The following is a 20,044-nucleotide window of genomic DNA, read 5'->3' as shown; positions in this document are numbered from 1 at the left end:
CAGGGGGGCTAGCCCCTGGCTGTGCGACGCGAGGTGCCGAGAGATTCCGGCAGGCGGCATCTGCTTCTTGCTCCATGAGATGGCGAGAGACGCCAACGGGTGGCGGCTGCTCCGGTGCTCCCTGCTCCGCGGCGGTGCTACATGCCGAGACGGAGAGAGGTTGGGGATGTGTTAACTGCCTGAGAGCGCCGCCTGGTTAATGGGCTCTGCAGGTGGGCTGTGCTGGGAAGATGCGCATAGGTAAGAAAAATATCAAATTCCTGGGCGGGCCACAGCCCGGTTTGGCCCCTACGAAGCTCAAGACCCCATGCACGCTCCTCAAGCTTGACATCGCAGGGGTGTTGACTCCATCTTCTGGCCTAGTCTCCTCTGAACTCTCTAGCACCTGTGTTTCGGTCAACGAGGATCCGCCATGCATAGAGAGCTCCGACAGCAGACCAGGGTATTACTTTCGACCGCCGGGAAAATTTTAAGTGGACTCCGCCACAATCGCCGGAGGATAGATTGGAACCCTAGAAGACCCGAGGGAAAAACAACAACAAACGTACTTGTGTTCAGCACAATGATACATTATGTTCTTCTTTTTTTCTTAGAGCACATCGTGGGCTTTCAAGTCCAGCCTCTTCACTTTACGGCCTGCGCCAGCACTTGGGTCCCGTCCACTCCATCAGGGAGATGACGGCCTGACCTCCGACTCCCGCTGCAGCAGTCATCTCTCGCCTCGCTAGCGCAATTGTGCTACTATTTCAGAAACCAACGGCGTCAGAGGCGGGAGCGAGGAAGATTGTCCAAGGTAACTCTTGTTTCAATCCAACCAAATCCCACTTAACATCCTCTTATCTTAACCAAATCCCTTCGTCCGAAAAAATTTGTCCCAAGCTTGTTCCTCAAATGGATGTATCTAGCACTAACTTGGTGTTAAATACATCCATTTGAGGGACAAGCTTTTTCGGACGAAGGGAGTACATACTATTTTGGGATGGTATAACTGTATTGATAATTTGTCACAAATTATGATATGGCAATTATATATATTTGTGGGGATTTCAGGAGCAGGCAGTGGCTAGTATTAGTATTAGCTATTGATAATTCTTTGATGGATTGCATCTTAGCAGTTGACCATTGACTTTTTCGGTTCCCCTAATCCTCGAATCCGGGCTCCACCCCTGACATATTTTGCAAATTTGGCACAATTGAGACTGCACGAGGAAAAATATTAGTCGGTCTGCCGTAGGAGCACATTCAGATAGAAATAGCATACATGTCTAATGGCATACATACACCATTATAGAATATTCAAATAGCATACATGTTTTTTTCCTCACTTATTTATACTGAATATAACAGAAATCACCAAATGTTTTTTTTTTATGTCTTGCAACCGGGCCGTAAGCTGCAGCTGAGCTTTTGACACGATAGGTTGCAACTGATGCTCATATCAGAAAAAAAGAAGGTACGATGGATTAACACGGAGAATCTGCCATGCAGTTAAAGTTGTTGATTCGGCCAGAATCTTAATTAGCTTTTTCTCCTCCATTTGTTCCCGTTGGATGATCTACATACATAAAAATAAGAAAAGCACTGGTTAGCGAGTAACAATCACAGGATGGCTAGATTTTTGGAAACAGGGTACACATTCAGTTATCATCAACATGTTGCCCTACCAGCAAATTTTACTGGAAATTTTTTCAGAGAGTGGATGGAAATACGAGTACAGCAATCTGGAAAAATACATTCAGAGTTTTCCGTTCGGAATAATTACCATATCAATTTTCCTTTTTCACAAGCCTCTCCGCTGAGGCTGCTCCATGTCCTCCGTATCAATTTTATCAATAGTCAGCGCCCCCTGCTCCACCAATTGACACTAGGTCTGGACATTTCGCAATTGACAGTTGCTCCAGTGATTTGAGACAACTTCTCCATACTTCTCCTGGAAATGCCTCCAGCATCAGTGAGACAAGGGATGTGAGGTTCTTCAGGCACTTGGGAACACATGCTGACATGTCCTCCGTCTATGCAAACCACCAGTGGAAATATGAAGACACATAGCAATCTTTGTACAGAAATTCCAGTCGACACGAGATCCCTAGGTTTAACCTGCTGTTGACTAGTGGTGGAAGAGGAATTCACATCAATATGAGTCTCAGGATTCTGGAAACTTGGTTGTGTGGCTTCCTCTGCTCTGACATAAGATGCGAGTGATTTGACGAAGATCATATGGAGAAGGGTCCTTAATTGTTCTCGATCTTCGTAAACCTGCAAGCTTACAACAGATAATGCACAAATTTACATGGTCGCATCCTAATGCCCTCACAGCCGTCCGGCATTTAAGTTGTTTTTTTTGTTAAGTTGTTCAACAATAAGTCACTAGGTTGCTGTCCAGTTTTGATCTCCTTCAACAAGCATGATTCTTAAAAGCTTTCCCAAGAGTGAGCTTTTAGTGTGGGGTTACTCGTCATGATCTAGAATCTCTCTCAATCACACATACCTACATGGCTTCTCACTGGCCGTTGGCCAAGATCTCACCCTACCCCTAAAATATATATGGAAGTGTGGAGGCTTATGTGTGGTTTGGTGGGGTAAATGGGGTAAGCAAACCTGAATTTCAGTTATTGCAAAGCTAATTAAGTATCTGAAACTAGTACAATGAAGCCTTGTCATTCCAGTCACAGGCGGGAAATATATGTCAAAGCGAAAAAAGACTGATCTGAGCGAAGGTGATCTCTGGAAATAGTATATGGATACCTCATGGATAGCGGGCAGCAGCTGATGATTGCACAAGGATATGAAGTATGCGCTAATTGACTCCTCCCACACAAAAAGTCAGAGCCTTTTAAAAATTTATTGCCAGCACTCTTTTTTCTTTTCCTTTCGCCTCTTTACTTGCGATCACACTCTGTTTCTTTTTCCTTTTTCTCTTTTGGATCTGGATTGCCAACACTCTTTTTTCCTCTTTTAATAGGTATTTATTTCTTAAGACTTGCCAACTAGATGGATGGCTCTGTTTACAAAGGATTGTGGGGAGTAAATCAATGCATGCTGAGCGCCCTAGATATGAAAGAAGTGGCTTACAGAAGGTAAACGGATACACTGATGGAATATGCAAGATCACAGTTTATGATGAGCGCCATGAAATGAACCCTCACATTGGATTTTATTGGACAAGAACAAGTGCACAAACCTTACATGATAGGTTGAAAATGATACACAAACAGAGGAAGTGTCTTATAGAAGGTAAATGGATACACCCCAAGTATGCAATATTGCACTGAAAAGTGTCGAAGAGGGTAGCAATCGAAGGAAAGAAAGAGAATGACTGGCTTTCAAGAGCTTCTGACTAGATGTATGGATACAGAGTTAACAAAGCTCACCAAATATTTAGATTGCACAAACGATGGTTCAGTTTTTATTATGTGTATGGCTCTGGTGGGACAAAATAACAATCTAAACCAATCAAAGTGACACCAACTTATTGCACTCAACTCTTGGGATTTTGATTATGAGTCATTCAGGAAAATAGCAACCTAGGTCATCTTGGGATTATGTGAGGGCTAGAATGTGACCAAATAAATTATATGCAAGATCCAAGGTAAACTGGCATTTGAATTGTGCAATAAAAGTTTATACCATTCCTTGTCCCAGCATTCTTTCATTAACCTCATGTCTGCATTCTGGCCTTCAGTTATTTCCTAGCCTGCGTTGGTACAAACATAATTTATGTTTCAGTATGATGACGGCCTCCGACGATCTAGTAATGTGTATTTTGTATACATGACACCCAGATCTGACTCCAGGAACTAGAATTAAATATTATTCTTACACATTATCCTTGTGCCGTTTGGTTTAAAATCAACAAGATAGGAACAAGGGATTACCTTAGGGCAGAATGACGGTGAGAAGCCCAAAATTTTGTTTGCCTGGAAACGGAAGCCTTTTTTATTAACTCTTTGTCCATTATCTAGGTTATACAAACACCAACGGGGAAAGCGTCTTTTGTGACAATGCAGCTCTGAAAATTTTATACAGCTTCAAGACAAATGGCAAATTTATACAGCTCCTTTGACTGCAAATAAGCCAAAGGCAACATTATTGACGAAAAGCATGCAAAGTAAAATCATGAGACAACCTTTGCAGAAAGCTTACCTTGTGCATCGTCGAGACAGTCGACTAACTTGAGATCCATTGAAGACTGGTCCATAACTTTCATTGTTTCACGTGCAGCGAAAAATACAATTTTGAATTTGTAAAGTAATAGATAGCCACGAACCAAGCCTGCGAATATATTTTGTTTAGGACCAATTACCATAGCATAAAATGATTTTAACATATATTTCTTTGGCAGGAATTCCCAAGTCTATAGCAGGTCATTTACCATCTCAACGTTCCTGACTTATCCATCGCTCCTCCCTAAGATGGCTTCAGCCTTGGATAAGAAGCATAAAAATTAGGATCAACACTTGAAGAAAAGTAACTAAATCCGCGACAGAAAAAAGTCAAGATGAATTATGTACCGCACAAAAGAAGCAAATTTAAAGAAATATATAAAAACAAGGAGGTGAAAACAAACACAGATTTATTTGTTACCTTGGATTAATTGGTCTATAGTATGGCTTTTGGAATGGATCCATTAACTTTCTGTATTGCTGTATGAACTCGTTGACACAATTACTGACGTCTAACTCTTTCAGTGAACTTGGCAGCTGACTACATGGGCTGCACACACTGATGATCGTTAATGGAGATCATCTGAGTATTCATATACACTGCCTTTGACGGGAGCAACACACATTTTCTGGCAATATTTCCTGGAGACAGTGGATGCCAAAATTAGCAAAGGTGATTCCTAACTAGTGATGCCAACTAGCACTACCGAAAGTTCTGATAAGTTCAGTTACTTACTAAGCGGTAAGGCGGCAAAAGACTAGTATTCACATCCGTTAGAATAAGTATGAATTCCGAAGTCTGCATGACATTTTCTGCAAAGTTAAATCAGTAAGATTTGAAAAGATAAATGGGAAATGGGATGTGAAAGCTAAAAACCATGCATTGTCATAGTACCTCAAAGTTAGGGTCAATTCAGGAAGTTACTAAGCAGGAGTAACATGGGCAGAAATTGGAATGCGAGCCTGACAACTAGAGCACCAAGTCTTGAGAAGTCATGACGGAAATATTAATGCAGAGTGTATATACAGATGGCTAGCTATGGGTACAAGCATACGAACCTGCACAAAAATCCAAAATAAATGGTGTATACATCAGAGAATTCATCCAGGAGGTGAAGAAAGAAACTCTGTAATTCCGCTGCGAGGATTACATGATTTCCTCAAAATATTTCTTTGTGGGGGTGAAGATACCACACATGTCGTGCGTATGGATAGAGAGAGTCCTACAATGGAGGCTAGAAGAATGTACGACAAACTCCCAAGAAGCCCTGTGCAGTAGATGGAATGACATACTGTTAAGATTAAAAGGTAACGACGAGGTAAACCAAGTAAATGTGTTCTTCTGGAAAAGCAAGGAAGTGCTTGTTAATTACCTTGGATTAGTCTACTAAGATTAATGGGATGCTCCCCATTAACCGTCTGCATCGCTGTTTTAGCTCCTCATTGTTGCAACTGCGGACATCTAACTTTTGCAGCGAGGTTGGGAGGCCATTGTTTGGCAGCGACCTCATGGCTGGACAGTTACGGATCTGCAATGTCTCGAGGTTGGTGAGCTTGTGCAGCCCTGCTGGGAGGCACCGCAGCTTGCTGCAGCCATAAAATTGTAGCACCTGGAGGGAGGTGAGGAGAGAAAGAGCCTCCTCTTGCTCCTTGCTCAAGCGCTCAACCTCTTGGTTATCACAAAAGGTTAATTTGGTGAGGGAGGAAGAGAGGAGGCGGCAGATGGGCTCAGTAAGGACTTGCGCAATGTCGCCCGTTGCCACTTCCTGCAGTTTTGAAGAAAGAAACCCCTGCTCCCAACCAGCAAAGAGTTGCAATATGCTTAAGCTCTCGAGAGAGGTGAGGTTTGAGAGAGGAGCCAAGGTCTCCATGCCCTCCATACGACCTCGAAGGTTGAGGTCTAGCAGGGAGGATGGGAAAGGGCAACAAGAAGAGAGATCTGTAGGCAGACAGGAACTCGGGGCAATGTTCTATTTCTATTTCCTTGAGGGAACCCATGGATTGCAGACCCCCTCCTTCTGTCCCGCCGCTTCTCTGGACAATGGGTGATATTCAACATCTGGAGAGAGTAGGAGAGATGGGCCGGTAAGAGCAGCAACCCATCGTCATCATCTTCTTCTTCCTCCACCTGTTGATCTGTTGTTACATATGTATCCTGCTGCTGCAATTTAACAGCTGAAGATGCTGCCGTTTGTTGCTGCACGTCCACACCCAACCCTCTTATCTTCTTACATCCCCATATATACAAGTGAGAGAGCTGAGGGAGATGAGTCAGTAAACATGTCAGTTCCTTCCAGCTAGCACTCCAACTACCACTTAGCACTAAACCCTTAACTGGAAGCTGCCATATGGCGTCACTTCTTGCTAACAGCTGGAATGTAATGCTTGAATCAAATATGTCGAGGCTCTTCAACGAGGTTAGCATTTGAAGGTGTTTCTCACACAAAGGTGGGCAATTTTCAATATGCAACGTTTGTAGTTGGGTTAAATTATGGAACGCCAAGACGGTCTCATCTAGCCTATGCAGAGCATCACTTCCTACTATACTCAAATTCCTTGATTCATGTGAGTAATCTAACCACTCCAGAGCTCTTCCTACACGTCGCAGCCTAACAGAGCATAAAGTGTGACTATAAGGAATAGGAGGCAGTGACAACAGTTTTGGGCAATCCTGAATTTCAAGCGCTTTTAACCTAGGAAACCAGGTCACATTCGAATCTCTTTCCGGTGGGTAGCAGGTATATGATGAAAATGGTAACTCAATTAGTTCAGGGCAACCCTTCACAACGAGTACTTCTATAAGTGACAAGTACTCATTTGTTGCCCATCTACTAAATCTTGGCAACCCAATGAGTTCTAGCCTTTTCAAGTTACAAAAGCCTAGGCCTGTCGTGCAACCTAAATACTCCTCTCCAGACTCATGAATCAGATGTAGCTCTCCAAGGGGTGGAAAGAATTCCCAATCTAAGCGGTTTAGGCGGAGAGCCACCACACGTTTGGTCGACAGATTTGTACACAGCCATGTAGGGCAAGTAGGGCCACCATGCCCATCAATGCTTAGCTCATGAAGATTGCTATGTGGCTGTAGGCTTTCGAGCAATTGACCTTCTAAGTCAGGATTAATAGATCGGCCTTTCGTCCAACTAAGTGTTAATTTCTGCAAGCGGTTTTTGCATAATAATTTTGCCTCATGTGCCTCATTTACAAATGCTTTCTCAAGGTTATGGATGACAAGTGATCCTCCTAGCTCTTCTAGTTTCCCCAGATCCCTTAGTTCAAAACCACTACTTTCTCTTCTAACTTCAAAACTCTCTAGTTCTTGTAAGTTATGTAGTTTTCCCACATTACAAATATTCGAGTGGTAAATATCAGATGGGACAAGGAAATGGCGCAATTTTACAAGGTTATAAATATCTCCGAGTAAACTATGATCACCATCCCAGCGTCTTATGTCTAGCACCCTTAAATGATAAAATCTTGGTATATTCCTTGCTACATTTTCGTTAAGACCATACTCCGACAAAAGCCGTAGGTAGCGAAGATGGACAAGCTTTGAGATGTTGTGCAATAGAGACTCCACAGGGTAGTACATTGTTGACAAATATAATACACGCAATGATTTTGCATCTTTGAATAAATCACCGAATATATGAACAAAGCTTGCATCATATTTACCGAACAACATCAAAGTGCGCAGGTTCTCAAAATTCAATATGTTCCTTATTTTATCCAAATCCCCCTTAAATTTTTCTTCGACAACTCCATCATTACTATCGTCCGAATCACTCATACTAATGGACAAATGATAGACAGATGGGGCAATTTCTACATTTCTTGGACTTAAAAAAGCTATATGTAGACATTCTTGTGAGGAAACCTTCAATGCTAAATCATGTAACAGATCATGCATAACATAGTGTGTATCTGAATCGCCTGTTTCTTTTTTGAAAAATCCATAATTAACTAAGTCATTCAAGTTGTTACGCCCTATATCCTCAACTCTTTTGATTCTATTGTCTGGGCGTAGAATGTCAAGTCCTATCCAGAAGTGAATTAGCTCCTCACAGTCAAACTCGTAATCTTCCGGAAATAATGCACAAGAGGAAAAACATTGTTGCAGGTGAAAAGGGAGGTAGTCATAGCTAACTTTCAATGCGGGCATAATATCATGATCACCTGTCTGTGATTCCCATTCTTTACTTTCAAGAACTCTTGTCCAATGATCTACATATATGTTTTTTCTCAGTAATCTACCCACGGTTTTTGCTGCAAGAGGAGAACCCTTCAATTTTTCCACAATCTTTTCCCCAATTCCAAGCAAGTTTTCATCGTTACATTGGTGATTACTTTCATTAAACACAGATGCTAGGGAAAGGCTCCAATATTCTTCCGGTTCCAAACCTTCTAATTCAAATAGTTTATCTCCTACCCTAACCATTTCAGCTACTTCAAGGAATCGGGTTGTGACTAGAACTGTATCACCATTTCCTTGCTGTTTTTGAAAGGGAACTAGGAATCTTTTCCACTCATCTTCATTACCATATTTCCATATATCATCCAGAACAAGTAAAAATCTTTTATTTTTCAGCCTTTTTTCAATTAATTTCTGAAGTTTGTCCAAGTTTTGTACCTCGGTATCTGCTCTCTCATTTTGTTCATCTTTAGCTTTAGGGATGGAGCTCACAATCTCTTGTGTCAACCTATACACAGTAAAGTCGATTGATACACACACCCAAACTTTTAAGGATTATTTCGGAGGTCGCATTGGCCAACAGAGCTTGAGAGGTAGCGAAACTCGACAGCGGCATGGCGCGACTATAAATGATTAGTGACGTGGGCCGAGGGGTCCCCGCAGCTTGCCGAAGGGGTCAGTGTAGCCTAAGAAGTTGCGGCGATTTGAGAAGTTAAGTTTGAGGCGTCCCTCAAAATTTAGCAGTTTGAGTTGTATGTATTTAAGGACTAACTTCTCAATCTTTTAGGGGCTAAAGCTTTTAGGAGAAGGGCTAGTTCTAGATTAACTTCTTTTTTTCAGAAGTTAAAGGTTTTTGAGGGAGTGGTTATAGATACTCTGAGTTCATTTGGTTTTTTAAGGATGACTTACATATCTTTATGTGTGCCAATTGTAATTTGCCACCTCAATGTGAATCTCAATGCGAAGACAACAAACTAAATAGACACAAGCTAACTAGATGATACCCCGCATGTTGTGGAATTGTTTGTTATATATTTTCACGAAGTTCAAACATGGATACTTGATTATTGTTTATATGTAAGATATTTATGGGGAATAAGTAGTGTAATAGTTTTCACATGCATGGCTCAATGGTTTTGTGGATCTTTTTCCATGCATCCGCATGTTGAGATGGCCCTTTTACAATGCATGATTGCATGTTGAGGTGACATAGTTACATATTGAAATAAATAGCAGTGGAGATCGCTCTCTTATGTACTCCCTCCGTTTTTTATTACTCTGCGCCTAAGTTTTTGCAGTTTTTTCCTAAATGCTCTGCGCGCTAGCCATTTCTCCCGGTTCCTTCCAATTCTGCCCCTGATTCTCAGCTTCCCATGTAACTAAAGCATTAACTGCTAACCAATCCGTTGCATGCAGCAGCAGCGACTAGCCAATCCCTTGCATGTGTGGAGCCATCCCAAGCAATTAGTGCCGCAGTTAGCGTGCATGCAGAGCTGACGAGCGGAACAAGCCAATCCGTTGCATGCCCTTATTTATAGCTTATAGCGTGTCAGTTCCCAATACACACAATTAACAACAAAGCAGGGGCAAACCAGTCCAAAAAATTCTCACCAGAGCCCTCCTTGGTATCCGGGATTGCACTTAGGCGCAGACAAAAAAAAAAAGGAGGGAGTATATATGATTCTCATATTATCTAGATCTAGTAATTAAAGGTGTTTGCTTCTACCACACTCAAGAACTAACTGAACACTAGTCACGGTCAACAAACGAATGGGGCGGGGAAGGCGAGGTGGGAAGAGGGGAGAAATAGTAACTTATCGGTGAGACGAGGTTAATGGCAACCGACGCATGGAGCACTATGAACACTATGTGTAGAGTCTGATTTAAAGTCATGTCTAGCGAAGGGATGAAAGCACTCCAACTTGACACCCCCAAGGCACAAAGAAGGAGGATGGGAAACGGGAGAAAGAGAGAGGGAGGGGCAGGGGATGACAACGATGACATGAGAGAGGTAGGTTGCGCAAAAGGAGGTCACATCGTAAGCCTATGACATGACCATTCTTGAAGTCGGACAAATCGTCTGATAGAAATTAAAGAAAAATAGGAGGTCATTCATAATCCCCAAGTGCAGGGAGTATTATAGCACTGTGCAAAGAGGAGACGAACAATATGAAGTGTCAAACCCAAAATGAGCCAAAAGGTAGGATTTGTATTCTCTCAGGTTCTATCTATCACCGGATAGAACCCTATGTGCAACAAAAGTTCTTCTGCCTAAACATTCTAGAGAGTATAGTTTGCAAGTTTTAGACAAAGCGAGTGCGGAGTAGCGGTGATAATATTTCTATAATTGTCCCTAGGTAATTGGTTACTAGAAATATAAGCATCATTGCAGTTTTATATGTAGGAGAGACCTACGCTAATATACTATCTATACTTGGAATTATACGTACTTATGATTGAAACCCTAGCAAGCATCCGCAAATACTAAGAAATTTATTAAGGTAAAACCGAACCATAACATTAAGATCTAAGGGTCCTCTACATCCCATAAGCAACAATACACAAACTTGGACACTGTAATGTATGCCACTCCGGCCATCCTTCCTAAGCACATCATTACATACTGCAAAACGCTAAAGTGTGATCCACATACTGGGCACTCATATGATGGGCACCGAAGGATAGTCAAGAAAACATAACATGCAACTCAAATCAACCATAGTCACCAACAAACCCCTCACGCCGCCGCCATAGACCTTGCTACCAATTCCGCCACCCATCCCCATCCTCCCGCATTTTTCCACCGCACCTCCAGTCTCTCTGTGTCATCTAACCATCGGCAAGGCACGCACAGTGTTGCGGTTGGTGCCGAGGTCGAGCACAAGATGTTGGTGACAATACATTATGGAGTACAATTAATGGTTCCTCCCAATACATTATGGAGTACCAAGTATCCTATAGATGGATCATATTAATTTCTGCCAAAAGATAGGCAGTACTTAAGTATGTTCATTAATTATTTTCCATATATATAATACCAAAAGATATACTCAACTCTGTATTCATTAATTAATTCCATATAATGGATACAAAATGATATCCTCCTCCGCAGCTATAAATACACATACCAAACCTTCTCACCAATAACATTCAACTCACAATCCAAAAGCCACAAGAACAAAATATGAGAATTCCATTCTTTCTCATCACAATCCTCCTTCTCTCTCTTCAATTCAATACTTCCCCAGTTGGTGGAAGCAAGAAGGTGATGAACATCCGCTTCTACCTCCACAACACCCATAAGGTGAATGATCCATCCTCGGTCCTTGTCGCACAAAACACCAATGCCACAGCCCATGCCCGTGGCTTAGTGCCCTTTAGCTCCGTCTACGTGTTTGACGACGTGCTCACAAAGGGGCCCACAAGTAGATCTAAGGTGGTTGGGAATGCACAGGGCATGTATGTTGAAACGGGGAAAGACGGGTACATGATATTGTTAACTATTGACTGTGAGATGACAGATGGTCCATTCAAAGGCAGCTCGTTCGTGATGTTCTCAAGAAATGAATTCAGAAAGCCAATCAGGGAGGTCCCCGTTATTGGAGGTCGTGGTGCATTCCGAATGGCCAAAGGGTACGGCTTGCTCAAGACCGTTTGTGTTGACTGTATCAACTCGGTGAACCCGTCCAAGGGAGATATCATCAAGTATAATGTGACTCTCTACCTCCATTGAGTTTATATATGATTGTTATGTGTTTCTTATAGTTGATAATAACATTAATGGATGATTGAGTTTCTTGGTTATTGTGCTTTGTCAAATTATCACATGACCCCCTCAACCTATCTTGTTAGTTTGAACTTTTATAATAGATCTGATGCTTCCGCAAAAAATAAAACCTATCATGTTATGCTTGCAGGCCACTGTTTTTCCCAATAATTATCATATCTTACTATTTCTAGTCCCGGAATAGCAGTATGCGTCCCAAATCATTTTCTTGCTTTTGGGTCTTTATACACCTTTTCCTTTCAAACTAGCAGCCATCAGAATAGGCGTGTGCTGCAATAATAATATCAAACTGAAAAATATATTCCACAACCTGATGACTGATATACCCATGATCACATGTGACAGAAAAAGCAGCTTTGGTATGATGCATTTTCAAAATGATCAGCCTTCGATCGTTCCAGCTAGATAAATTGAAGCAAGTTACTCAAAACAAAATCCCCATACGAAAAAAAAAACCAGAGCAAGTAAACTACACATTTATTTTTGAAGGCATGCATGCCCAGCAGCAGCAGCAGCTTTGAACCCAGCAGGCCGTAGGTGTGGTGGCTGTCCCGGTGGATAACAAGGTGGTGGTGTCTTACTGACGAATGCAACCAAGTTTTTGACGGTGGATAACAAGGGTGTACTACTCCACTATACATACAACAAACTATTTAACGCAAGCATATCACATCAATAACAGCTGGTTTGCCACCGCCTTAAACATATTAGGTTTCTTCCTTGCCGGGACAGCTGTCCAGGCAACTTTCACCTCCACTTGGGCACAGCCCATCCTCCGATTCACCACTTCATCAGAATGACCTAGAGTGAGGGCAAGGTATTCAAGTGCATCACCACCCACAAGAAATAGCGCCAGCTTCTGCTCCCGTGTGACGGCGACCACACGACGACTCAACGGAACAGAGCCGCCATCACCGATTACCGTCGGGCTACCACCCGCTGCTTCATACAGAATGATATGATCCCTGAAGTTTCCAGGAGTCGAAGCAGCTACCCTAGAGATGTTGCACGGCCCCTTCAAAACATTTATTTCAATTGTAGCTTCCACAGGGTTGTAGACCTGTGCACATAACAATTCCACCGAACTCAACCAACTACCTAGTTCAAGAGTCATGATCGCCTTGCCTTCACGAAGACGGGTCCGTTCGAATTCTAGTATGCCTTTGCTAAAGTCTTTGTCCGCACAACCATCATGCTTGATCTTTAAATCGATCTCAAAATAAACCCTGTTTTCCGAGACAAGCCCTCGACACGGATCTGTCAAAGATAACATATCATCCTGCAAAAGAAAAAAGTGAAAATTCTGTGTTGGACGCCACCAAGAGTCAATCACGGGTACGGAATAAAGGCGCATACCGGCGAGCTGATGTGTTGGGGGTCGTCCCTTTCACGCCGAAACAGATAGACACATCGGTAGTCCTCTGTGTCCCTTGCAACAACAGTGCCAAATATGTCGACCGGAAAGCCAACATCTGATTCCCTTACCTTCAAGGAAACAACATTGACACAATATCCCATGACCGACTCACTCATTGGTGTTTTGTTATTAAGCGGTGGGCCACGGGAAAAGCTAGCTGCGGATAAAGGCAACGATCACAAATCAAAGCCAGCATAGTACAGTCTTTGCATCCAACTATAAATAAAGACCTCAAAGAAAACATACGTAATGGAACGAACAATCATCAAAATACTCACTCTCTTTATCTAAGTCGAAGAAGGCAAGGTTGAAGTCGCTGAATCGATGACGTACTAAACCATCGATCTTGGGCTCGTATCCGGTGAAGTCTTGGCAACGAACTATGTCGAGAGCCCGTAACGCCTTATCTACCAATTTTCGCTCTAGGTGCCACCAATTTGCGTTGATTTTCATAGCCGCTAAAACCTGCTCACCAACACCAAAGAGTACATGGATGATGGTAGGATTTTGCGGTTCATCCATATCCAAGCCACCGAGGAACAATAAAACTAGATAACGGTACAGTTTTGTTGTTGATGTCAATGGAAGACATTATTATTAAGTGGTATTGCATCTGGAGAGTGTAAAGACATTATAAATGGGCATACATACCGTGTGGCTAGCGCAAGATTCACTTGAATGCTCTTGATGTAATTCCGGAGTGAAGACACCCCTGATGTTTAGTACATGACAGGTCTCATGGGGCGACTTGCCCTTGATCTTATTGGCGAGAGTCTGACAGGTGAGTGCAAGCAGGCCTTGGATTTCAAGTTTGTGGGAAGCCTGTTAATAGCAAGCAAGTGCTTAAAGAAATGAAGAAGAAAAAAAATGGTGCTGATTGTCATTCGAGAAGAAGCTGGCGCTTTGTGTGTATATACGGATATTAGGCCAGTAGAAAATACATTCGCATGCAAACGCTTTGTGTGTCATAAGCGAACTAGGGCTAGACAATCATGATAAACTAGATAATTGGATTTTGTGTGACAGAATATACTGAAGCTCACCAGGATGAGATCGTATAGTGTCTCGAGATCTAGGTCGCTGACGAACTTGGCGTCCCAGGCGCGGAGGTCATGGTCGTCTGAGTAGGCGTGCTTCTTGCAGTAGTGCAAGGCCTTGGCGAGTGTGTTGCCTTCGACGTTGACGTCGATGGGCTGGCCGTCGTAGCAGATGGTGTCGCAATGGATTTCCCCGGATTGGCTCGCCTCCCGCTCCGACACCACGAAACTCATGCCGTCCGGGGTCTCGAGTAGGAACGTCCTCTCCTCCGCCGCCATCTTTTCTTCTCCCACCTGCGCCGCTGTCTTCTATCTTGAGCGAGCAGACGATCGATTCGATGTGGACCCATAAATAGAGGTACCTGGGCTGGGCTGCAACTCTTCCCGGACAAGCCCTCCGATTCCGAGGCCAACCCACCTCCACGAGGACGACTCTCCCTTTTCTTCAGCAATTTTTTTTTGATCTTCTAAAAAACAAATATATTTTTTAAACCACGACAAACAAACCCCTAAAAAACGCCAATATTTTTTCAAAATTCCTGAACCAAATTTGAATTTTTTTAACGAAATTTTAAAACGAGGACTTTTTATGAATGCAAAAAAACTATTTCAATTTTGGTTTTTGGTTAGAAACCGAAAACCATTTGATTAAACCAAGTTAACCGAAATTGAGAATTTTGGGGTTCAAAAGCGTAATGGGCTGCTATAGAACACTACTTTCTAGCCAATATTTTTTGAAATTCCTGAACAGAATTTGATATCTCCTAAATGAGAGCATTTTTTGAATATTTAGAATTTTCTAATATTTCTAAAAAAGGGGAATTATACTTGCAAAATAAAATAGGAAACGAATTGTTAAAAATAAACAAAAAACCCAAGTGCCTATGTTGGAACCGCCACTGCCTCGCCGTAGCTCTCCTCTCCCTCTCACTCACCTTGCTCTGGCTTGTCGTGGCTCGATCAGCGAAAGGAGGAAGAAGGGGTTCACAGAAGTTCAGAAAAGTGGTGGACACAGTAGTTTTGCTGGCGCACGAACGCCTCCTGGTTTCCTCAAGCACGAACTCGACAGTGCCATCTGTTACAACGATCACCCTGTGGCTTTATACCCCCTGAGCCAGCGCACTGGGCACACACCCACGCCTCACTTGCCCGCGATTTACTCCACGCCCTGCATGCTCTCGCCGCGCCCGCTACACACACGCGTGCGCCCACGTCTCGTGCTGAGCATCAACCAGGCGACCCGATCGCCCCGCACGGCTCGCCAACACACACACACACACACACACACACACACACACACACACACTACCCTGGTGCACGGACACGCCCGTGCACCCAACGCACGCACACACGCACGCCCTAGTCCTCGGACCCGACACGCCCGGCAAGTCCAACGCGCCCCCATACCCGCACTTGACGTGCCCGGCTCGTCGCCGTGGCCTATTCGCCCATCATTCAGGCCCTAAGCCGCGGCTCAGAGCAGCCCGGCGTCCTCGACGTCGCCGTCCGCCAGCAGCGCCCGTGCCGCCGCCGGTTCCTTCCGCAGCAGGGGGCACTCCCGCTTCAAATGCCTCCTGACGCCGCACTTGTAGCATTTCCCACGACGGTTGTCCCAGCCGCCCGATGATGTGCTCGCCGTACCGTCGTCATCGTCCTCTCCGAGCGCACCACCCCGACGCCGCTCGCGCGCCCGCCACTGTGCCGCAGTGTACAGCAGCTGCCCATCCGCGCGCTCGCCGCGTGCCTGCCCGCGTCGTCGAAGCCGCTCATCGAACGCCTTCAGACGACCTGGCGCATCCTTGAAGAGCATCGTCGAGACATCACAGAACTGCTCGATCCCGGCCACCGCCGTGTACAGGCGGTACGGCACCGAGTCGAGCAGTTTCTTGACGAGCGCCGCGTCCTCTAGGGTCGAGCCCAGCGCCGCGTAGCGCGCCGCCATGCCTCCGAGCCTGCCGGCGAACACATCCAGGGTCTCGCTCTCTGACATGCGCAGGAGCTCAAACTCCCCCCGGAGCGTGCCCAGCCGTGTCGCGCGCACGCGGTCAGCGCCCACAAACCTCGCTTTTAGGCTCGCCCACACCTCCATGGCAGTCTTCTTCACCGCCACCTGCAGCAACAGGTCCTCCGCGAGCGCCCCAAGCAGATACGCCCGCGCCGACTTGTCCTTTTTCGCGATCACGGCCGCCGCCGCGTCCTCCGGCACCACCACCGCCTCCCACAGCCCAGCCACATCAAGGTTCGCCTCCACCTTGATCGACCACGCCGTGTAGTTGTCGCCGGTGAGCAGTGGCACCGACTGCAGCAGCGATCCGCCCGCTCCGCCGGCGTACGGGACGATCAACATCGCCGGCGCCCTGAGCTGAACGTGGCTCTGATACCAAATGTTGGTGTTTACCCCTTGCCTTAGCTCTCTCTCTGTGTGTCTCTCACTTGGCTCTCCCTCTCTCCTGCTGCACTCACACGACAGAAGAAGAAGAAGAAGAAGAAGAAGAAGAAGAAGAAGAAGAAGAAGAAGAAGAAGAAGAAGAAGAAGAAGAAGAAGAAGAAGAGGAATACACAGAGGACACGGTGGAGTTTCCGGCGCACGTACGCCCCCCGCACGAACGGCAATGTTTTCCCGAGCTCATACTCGACTCGATAGGCCACGGTTACAACGATCGACTTGAGGCTTTTATAACCGGGCCTGCGATGGGCACAACCCATGCGCTCCCACCCTTGCTGGCGCCCCGATCGGCCCGCTCCGCTCGCGGCCACCTCGCGCACGAATGCGCACGACTCACGGCGAGCCCGTAGCGATCACGTCCGCCTCGCGATCCCTTAACCACCTGGACCTAGTCCTACTCCAGCCCGATGGATGCGCACATACTAATGCATATGTTTATAAGTTTTGTAGGTTTGGCTACATCAGGTAACAATTATACCTGTTGTCTATGCTGGTTATATGCCTATTAGCATATGTTGGTACCCCTCCCATCCATATTAATTATCTCTAATTTAGTACAACTTTGTACTAATCAGCGACAGTTAATATAGATCGGAGGAAGTATATTACATAACTGGGAGCATAGTATTCATAGTATTATATATGATGGCATATTCCTATTTAATCTATCGAGTGATGGTCAACTGATTAATCTAGTTAATAGGTTTATTAATCGCTACTTCCAAGCCGATCGAGTTACCAATTTCTGAAACAATGATAAAAAGGTGTTGGAGATTGTATGTTCGTACGTCGCCCACCCTGCATCTCTCGGTCCCTCTTCCGACTCTCGGTTTTGATTTTTTTTCTCCTCTTATATCTTTTTTTTTCAACATTTTTCTTTGCAAATCACCTTTACTACCCTATCTTTTATCGACTTAGCAAATAAAATCATGTTTTCTTTGGTAAACAGGCAAATGCTTCTCAGCTGAAATACTATGGTAAATATATCACGGGTAGGATTTTATTTTAAAAGACTTATTTATGAAAATCGCCTTAATGTGGGCAGGTCGATAAATCACGGGTAAGATATTATTTCTAAACAATTATTTACGCAATCACATTAATCAGGTAAATCATGGGCTAATCATGTTAAAATATTTATATCTCGTTGCAACACACGAACAATTATTCCAGTGAATATGTAGATAAGATTTGTACATTCTACATATCCCGGTTTGGGAACCATCTAGAAGGTTCTTACCAGCTTTGGGAAGATTCCTGACCGGTTCAAGTCTGTTTTTTTCCTCTTTCCTGCTGTTTTTTACGTCTTTTCTTCTAGGTGTTTTCTTTTCCCTTTTTTATTTTTCAAAAAATTTCCTTTTTATAGAAATGTTTGTAAATTTCCGAAATTGCTCATGTTGACCAAATGTTTGGAATTTTCAAAAGTGTTAGCCTTTCTTAAAAAAATCTGTTCAAAAAAATGTTGTCATATTCAAAAAAATCTGTGTTTCAAAAAATGTTCAAGTTTTTGAAAAAGTATCCCTGTTTTCAAAAAAATAATCGCAATTTTGAAAATAGTTAGTGTATTGAAAATTTGTTAAGAAACTTTTAGAAACTTCATGACAGTACCAGTCGGGCCGCTAAAGTTCCAATCGGGTCGCCACAGTGTGATCTACAGTGACTGTATAATCACCTCAGCACGTATATAGTGACCATATTGACCGTATTCTTAAGTACAGTGATCAAAGTGAGCGTATGTGACAAGTTCAATGACCACCAGTGCATTTTACTCTATGCCTGTTAGCATATTTTAGTACTCCCTTTGATTCATATTAATTGTCGCTAATTTAGTACAACTTTGTACTAATCAGGGATAGTTAATATGGATCGAAGGGAGTATATTACATAGCATAGGAGTATTATATATATTCGCATGTTTCTATTTAATCTACCGATTAACGGTCGACTGATTAATCCAATTAATAGGCTGATTAATCACTACTCCCAAGCCAACCGAGTTGCCGGTTTCCTAAAGAATGATTAAAGGTGTTGGGGATTGTACATTTGTACGTTGCCCCCCACTTCTCTCGATCCCTCTTCCCTCTCTTGGTTTTCATTTTTCCCTCTTATATATGTTTTTTCAACAATTTTCTTTGCAACATCGCCTATTTTTAACACAGTACAATTGAAGTTGCTCATATACATAAGCATACACTATCCCTATGAGCAACTCCGAGAGACAGAGCCGATATAGCATCTTGAGATTTTATGAAGTCGCCACAGGTGTCTCGACTACCCCATCTTTTATTGACTTAGCAAATAAAATTATGTTTTCTTTTGTAAACCGGTAAATTTTTATTAGATAAAATACTATGGTAGATATATGGCGTGTAGGATTTTATTTTAAAACACTTATTTAAGTAAATTGCCTTAATAAGGGCAGGCAGAAAATCACGGGTAAGATATTATTTGGTAAACACTTATTTATGCAATTGCATTAATATGGGCAGGGAAGTCATGGGCTAATCATGCTAAAATATTGATATCCCGTTGTAACACATGAACAATTATTCCAGTGCATATGTAGATAAGATTTGTACATTCTACGTATCCCGGTTTTGGCAACCCTCCACTTTTGGGAAGATACCTGACCAGTTCAAGAATGTTTTTTCTCTCTTTCATGTTGTTCTTTACGTCTTTTCGTATGGGGGTTTCTTTTCCATTTTTTATTTTTCAAAAAGTTTCCTTTTATATAAATGTTTTGCAAATTTCAGAAATTGCCAGCATTGAACAAATGTTTGGAATTTTCAAAAATGTTTGCCTTTTAAAAAATCCGTTTCAAAAACATGTTCACAAATTCAAAAACATGTTTGGAATTTTAGAAAATGTCTCTGTTTTTACAAAAATAATCGCAAATTTGGAAATAGTTAGTATATTCAAAAATTGTTAAGTAACTAACTTCATGACAGTACTAGTGGGCCACTAAAGTTGCAATCAGGATGTCACGGTGTGTTGAATCGCCT

General features: G+C 43.3%; 1 protein-coding gene and 1 pseudogene across 1 annotated transcript; both read right to left on the bottom strand.

Annotated features, from left to right (window-relative positions):
- Nucleotides 1–5,542: 5,542 nt before the first annotated feature.
- Nucleotides 5,543–11,713, bottom strand: LOC125547423 (annotated as a pseudogene).
- Nucleotides 11,714–12,809: 1,096 nt separating this feature from the next.
- LOC125547422 lies at nt 12,810–14,935 on the bottom strand. Its single transcript, XM_048711286.1, has 5 exons — nt 14,603–14,935; nt 14,211–14,381; nt 13,806–14,024; nt 13,499–13,627; nt 12,810–13,202 (listed from the first exon to the last, which is right to left on the bottom strand). Exons 1-5 carry the CDS (start codon nt 14,873–14,875, stop codon nt 12,810–12,812), a joined length of 1,185 nt encoding a protein of 394 aa, XP_048567243.1. The 5' UTR covers nt 14,876–14,935.
- Between the last annotated feature and the right edge of the window lie 5,109 nt (nt 14,936–20,044).

This window comes from Triticum urartu, chromosome 3, assembly GCF_003073215.2.
Source record: "Triticum urartu cultivar G1812 chromosome 3, Tu2.1, whole genome shotgun sequence".
Classification (NCBI taxonomy): domain Eukaryota; kingdom Viridiplantae; phylum Streptophyta; class Magnoliopsida; order Poales; family Poaceae; genus Triticum; species Triticum urartu.
The sequence above is the reverse complement of the archived record's forward strand: the minus strand, read 5'-3'. Positions and strand labels throughout refer to the sequence as shown.